At 39.2% G+C, this 6,751-nt stretch overlaps 1 protein-coding gene across 1 annotated transcript in view; it reads left to right on the top strand.

Annotated features, from left to right (window-relative positions):
- Positions 1–6,751, top strand: part of LOC101856280 (nidogen-1) — a gene marked incomplete in the record, with an annotated part of 55,301 nt that overhangs the window by 36,757 nt on the left and 11,793 nt on the right. The window contains 4 exon segments of the mRNA XM_005104399.3: positions 1,360–1,578; positions 2,208–2,351; positions 2,878–3,012; positions 4,355–4,483. Coding sequence (XP_005104456.2) covers positions 1,360–1,578; positions 2,208–2,351; positions 2,878–3,012; positions 4,355–4,483 — 627 coding nt within the window.

Below are 6,751 nucleotides of genomic sequence, written 5' to 3'. Positions count from 1 at the left end.
CACACACACATCTACTTGTTAATCACACGCGCACGCTTACACATCGTTACGAAAGAGCACTTACCAATACATAATAAAATAATAGACACGATGTAATTCACAAAATGCATAAATGGATACATAGTCATTTACATAATATTGTACTGAACATGAATATATTGGCATAAAAATGATGTCATTAAATGTGTCTTTAAAGATATTTTAAATTTAGACTGTGATGTTGTATGTCTCAAGGGTTGGGGAAGAGAGTTCCAAACTTATGGGGCAAGGTGGGTAAACGATCTTTCAGCTAATTTTTTACCTCCTTTTCTAGGAACTCTTAAAAGATACTGATCGCCTGATCTTAGTGATCTAGATGGAACATTATTCTGGGTGAGATCACTGGGACATGAGGGGGCTTTGTTATTGACACATTTATGACATACTATGTATGGCTCTTTTCGTCTATGCAGACGGTCAATTATTTAGCTTAAGATGGTCTCAAGATTGTCTTCATGCAGCTTCTTTCATGGCTAATTCTTCTTATGTTTGAAGCGCAGATTCTGTTGCAGTGCTTGCATGTCAGTGTCGTAGATCGAAGCTCTGACATACTATCTGACATACTATCTGACATACTATCTGACATACTATCTGACATACTATGACATACTATTACACTTTTATATGACATTCTAGCTTACATGGGAAGCCAATCCAACGTTCTTAACATGATACGCTCTCCGTCTTACAAACTGAATCGTGTGTTTGACTAGCATGAATAAATGGTATGGATTTCACGCCCCTTTCAACCGACACCCAGATAAGGATTCGAAACTGGGAGTTTTTCGTCGTAACCTAGCATGATGTGAACTGGGCCGTCGGCGCACCTTTGAAAGCATAGAAGGAGTTCCGACTCTTAACACCATCCTTACTTCATTTGTTATTAACCCAATCCGTCCTTACCTGTGTGAGTAGTGTATAGGCTCTCCTGTTTTAGTTTTAGTAGAGATTTTACGGTGCTTGCAACTGCATAAGATCATATGAGCGCCAGAATACTAGAGGTGTTACAAGAGAGTAACAAACATAAAAAGAAGAAGGGGAGATTAGGACGATAGATGTCATAGGCTCTTCGCTGTTGTGCACAGAGGATGTCAGTTCAGTTCCCATACAGGCAAGAGGTAGGGTGTTATTCTATAGAGTAGTTCGATTTGTCAGCTGGAACGCTGCATTTCACTCGACCTGAACTGGGCTTAGAGCAGAGACCGTAAATGGCTTAGAGGCAGGATCGAAGCCGCTAGCCTCCTTTAATAAATATCTAAGATAAATAGGAAATAAAGGGGCACAACTCATTCAGAATCAAATCTGTCAATCAATTATCAGACACCTGCGCCGACTGCGACCGTAACGCCCGCTGCCTTTTCAACGACGCCACCAGCGACTACGAGTGCGTGTGCGTGCGTGGCTATGCTGGAGACGGGAACACCTGTACTCTGAGAGACTGCAGGGATGACCCTGGCATGTGCGACCAGGAAGGCGGCCTCTGCTGGCTGGACGAGTCCAGAGATGTCGGCATCTGCAGGTGTAACTACGGCTACAGAGGTAGGTGTTTCTTTTAGTTTAGTTTTAGTAGAGGTTTTACGGCGCTCGCAACTGCATCAGGTTTTATGTGCGCCAGGAAGTGCTTATTTGACTTCATAACGAACATAATAGCACAAAAAAGAATGGTTAAGATTTAGAATAAATGTTATGATGATGATAATAATTGTAAAAAATGACGTTTATTCAACAGCAACAAACAATAATAAAAATGATAACGAGAATAATGATAATAAAACTAATACTAATACTTATAATAATGATCATCATCATCATTGTCATTATTGATACGATTTTCAACAGTATCATTAAATTATTATTATTATTATTATTATTATTATTATTATTATTATTATTATTATTATTATTATTATTATTATTATTATTATTATTATTGTTATTGTTATTGTTATTATTATTATCATCATTATTATTATCAGTATTCTTATTCTTCTTATTTTTTATATTATTATTATCATTGTTATTATTATTATTATTATTATGATGATGATGATGATGTTGTTGATGATGATGATGATGATGATGATGATGATGATGATTTACTATATTATTACTATTATTATTATTATTATTATTATTATTATTATTATTATTATTATAAAACTAAACAGGTGACGGGTTCCGGTGCGAGAAGACCAACTGTGACGTGTACAACGACTGTGATGCCAACGCTAAGTGCGTGCCGGACGGTGATTCCTTCCGTTGTCAATGTAACGAGGGATACATCGGCTCAGGGAAGAGGTGCAGAGTTGCCAGTGAGTTTTTAGTTTCGAGGTACACATAAATGAAGACCATCACCCCATTCACGCCCATTCACGCACATTCACACACAACGACAATAACAAAGCAGCAGCAGCAGCAGCAGTAGCAATAACGACAACAGCATCATCATCATCATCATCATCATCATTAACAGCAACAACAACAACAATAGCAAAGCAGTAACAACAACCCCTCCCCCCCCCAAAAAAAAATAATTATAAAAATTTAAAAATCTCTTCTGTGAGAAGTATTCTGCTCCTATTGGTGAAAATTAATGACGAGGATAATGCACATCTTTACTTTCTTCTACCGATTACTGACGCTTGTTATCATACCATTATCTTCGAATTGAATTTAATGAGGAAACTAAAGCAACACGGCTGCAAAGTTACTCGTACATAAACTGCTAAATTTGTAAATATCTCACCTGGGTTTGAATCAACTGACCATTACACTCCTCTCCTCCCCCCCCTCGCCCTCCTCCCCCCTCACCACCCCCTCCCTCCACCTCACCCTCAGCCACCGGTGGCTGCGAGGAGCTCAACGACTGTGACGCCAACGCCCGCTGCCTGCAGGACCCACGTGACGAGACCCGGTACATGTGCCGCTGTAACCCGGGCTTCCAGGGAGACGGCAAGATCTGCCAGAGAAGAGGTACGTCATACGTGTGACTTCGTTATGGTTTTAGTACAAAAATAAAATGATTTTAAAAAAAATAATCATGAAGGTGACGGTAATAGTAATGCTTCCACAGAAGAGAGTATCTCTGTGAAGAGAAGTAGAAGCATTAAAGGTTAAGCTGACTTGTGGCTTCTGCTGTGGCTAATGAGACAAGACTGGCAGAGAAAGGTTTGCCACATTTTGAGCATTTAGAAGCTTCATTTCCACTTGAGGCTGTACACAGCTTGTGACCCCCTCTCTTAGCGTTAGTGGTACGTTATAAAAGTAACTTGGTAACGCTTTTGCGTTCTTGTAAATCATAATATGCCTACTCATGACTTAGTAATTCTGTTAAACGTGCATCATAATATACATTGGATTTTTTTTTGTAAGAGGAAAGAATTGCTCTATCACTGCTTTGATTTTTTCAGCAGGTCACCTTCCCCGCGTTTTGTGTGTCAATGCAATTTCATTTTCCACGAAATGGCCCCAATGCTAATGGTAGTTTGTAGTCATATCTTGATACTGGTACGCTCTACGCTTGCTGTCAGTGGTGCGTCATACACGTTACGTGACCCTGAAATACTGTTCATGGTGTGCCATTTTGGTAATTGGCGTTACTGATATAGATCTAGGCCTTTCTTGTTTGTTTTTTAGATGCGGCTCGACATTGAGAGTATTATGTTAGTATCACCATTGGGGCTCACGGTATCGCGACTTCATTTTTTGGGCCGTATCTCCATTATTTTAACAGTGAAAATGTGACTTCTTCTTAGTTTTAGTTAGTTTTAGTAATGGTTTTACGGCGCTCGCAACTGCATAAGGTCATATGAACGCCAGAAGATTAGAGGTGTTACAAGAGAGTAACAACCATAAAAAAGAAGAAGGGGAGATAAGGACGATAGATCTTTGACAGGAAAGAAGAAGCAAATCACATCAGAGCACCCGCCAACCACCCACGACTTCTTCTTAAGCTCACTCTTTGTTATGAACTGTTTTCGCTGTTATTAAAAATGGAGATGCGACAAGAAAGCACTGAGGTCGCGGTATGTTTTTTGTTTTTTTATAGTAGAGGGTTTTACAGCGCTCGCAACTGCGGTATGTTTAACAGTACGCCTGTTTTCGAGAGAGTGCTAATATTAATAACATTGTCGAGGCTCACGGCTTGCCTACAACTGAAATTTTAAGTTAGTCACAACCATGGTCACAACTATGGTATTTTTCTGATACCATGTGTGATAATTTCGCCGAATAGAAAAAATACAGTCTCTATTCAATCATCACTTTTAAGAAATCCTATGTACCTTGAAAAATTGTAGCTTTTGTTTTTGTCCAGTGGTACCATGCAACCAAGTGAACAACTGTGACCGAAATGCCGAGTGTATGTACGACCCGGACCAGATGTCCTACAAGTGTGTATGTGCCCGCGGGTTCGAAGGGAACGGGATCGAGTGCAGGAGGAAGCGTAAGTTGTGGTGTTCTCTATGTCATGTGTATGCAGCTGACTTGTGTGTGAATGCAAATGAGTGTATGTTTATCTATGTGCGTGTGTTTGCTGTGAATGTGTAAATCTTTTTATTTTGTGTTTACGTGAGTACGCTTGCATATTTCGTGCGTCTGTCTGTCTGTCTGTCTGTCTGTCTGTCTGTCTGTCTGTCTGTCTGTCTGTCTGTCTGTCTGTCTGTCTGTCTGTTTCTCTCTGTCTCTCTCTGTCCCTCTCTGCCTCTCTCTGTCTCTCTGCCTCTCTGCCTCTCTCTCTTACCCTCTTTGTATGTGTGCGCACTCGCACGCGCGTGTGTGTGTAAGTATGTGTGTGTGTGTGTGTGTGTGTGTGTGTGTGTGTGTGAGTGTATATGTCTGTGTGTCTTTGTTTATAAGCTATTATTGTGTAAAATTCATTATGTTAATGTATAAAGACATGATAAAGCCTATCTTGTTCGTCAAGGACAAAAACTGAACGAGAACAGAAAAGTAGGGGCGATTCTGTTTATTTTTGTGCTTCTGTTTGACAATTCTATATTCCGAATTTTAATGTGGTTCTGCAAAGATAGGCCATGGTTGGGAAACAAATGAGGGTAGCAGAAGAAGAGAACATAATCGACAAAGAAAATGCCCACTTCAGTTTGAATTATTTTGAGGTGTTTGTATAGGCTACGTGTTCAAGAAAACATTGCCAATAATATCATGCAATGAAACATTACAACGTTACTATAGCCTTTCATTTTTTTGTGACTTTCGAAAGATTCTGATGGAACTCACTCTGTTTTTTTAAGGCTATCGTTATCGCCACAGACAGCTAAGTCGTAAGTTATTTCTAAGTGGACAACAGCTATCACTAGAACATACACTTAATTAGTTGAAGCACATTATAACTTCCGTTATCTGCACTTGGTTACAGGTACTTGCATGTCTTAGTTTTTGCCAAGAATTTTTCCTTTGACTGCCCCCTCTCCCTCCCCCCTTTTCCTTAATTGTCTTCCTAATCCCTATTCGATCATTTCACTGTCCATAACAGAAGACTTCACGCGATAGTCAGGCCAAATTTAGTATTTGCAAAGTTAAAATGTAATAATTTTGTACAGTTAGGTATCGTTGCCTACCAATGAAACCCACACATATTGACCAAAGTATTCATTTCAATTAACCACATGAACCTTCTGTAGAGTAAATTGATGTTCCATCCTGTCAGATTATTAATCCTGTCATTTTCAATAATATTGTACAATATCATGCATTGTTGGGGTTTTTTCTTTTTTTCTTTTGCATTTTTAAAAGAATTTGCTACGAAAGTGTGTCAGGAAGTTGATAGAGCTGTGATTATAATATGCATATTTTCGTCTTGGAGTCTTCTGTCAATTTTTTCTAAGGACTTCTCACGACGCTCCTTTGAAATCTCACCTTGGCATACTAATGTTACTTCACAAATGTTTTCTTAAATATTAGTTTTATTTTTCCATCAATGTTTCATTAATCCGGCGTGTATTAAACACAAAGACTATCCACTCACCAAGGTGGTCGAAATCTTGCCATTGAAAACAACACTATACTATTTTCTTTTGCGTTAGTCGAAATTAAAGTTTATCATATCATTATTGTCTGTTGATGATAGAGAGTTAAGGTGAGATGTCTTTATACCCGCTGCACTCCCTCCCTTCTTTGTTTCCCTACCTTCACTTCTCCCTCCCTCTACCAATTGTTCTTTGTTAGTGTTCCCAGCACAAATCCCTTGGATTATATTTTCTCATTACGTTTACTGGATCTATTTTTCTGACTTCAACTGAATATGTTTACACTCTAAGGCAAAAGACACCACGCATCTGGCCGTTATTATGTGTGCAGACACACCGCACACTCCAACGTCACTTTCCAGCATCGAACAGGCAGACGACTTTCATTGTGGGAGCCAACTCCTTACACTATGCCAGATTCCTCACTTTGTCCAGGAGCTACCTCCCCTAGATGTGTTACCATTTTGCTTGTTTAAAAAATGATTCTAATAGCAAAGAACATGTTTATCTTTCCCTATTGATCTGGAGCTCTATCGACTCAGTATTAATGTACTAGAACATATTATTTCTGAATTCTTTTCCTATCAAAACCTTTCTCATGAAGCGAGCGCACAAACAAATTTAAGGGCTAACAAAAAGGTGACCTTGATGCCTTCTCTATGACCCCCTCTCTCTTTCTATTTCTCTCTCTCTCTCTCTCTCTCTCTCTCTCTCTCTCTCTCTCT

The sequence above is a fragment of the Aplysia californica genome, unplaced genomic scaffold (genome assembly GCF_000002075.1).
Source record: "Aplysia californica isolate F4 #8 unplaced genomic scaffold, AplCal3.0 scaffold00418, whole genome shotgun sequence".
Classification (NCBI taxonomy): domain Eukaryota; kingdom Metazoa; phylum Mollusca; class Gastropoda; order Aplysiida; family Aplysiidae; genus Aplysia; species Aplysia californica.
The sequence above is the reverse complement of the archived record's forward strand: the minus strand, read 5'-3'. Positions and strand labels throughout refer to the sequence as shown.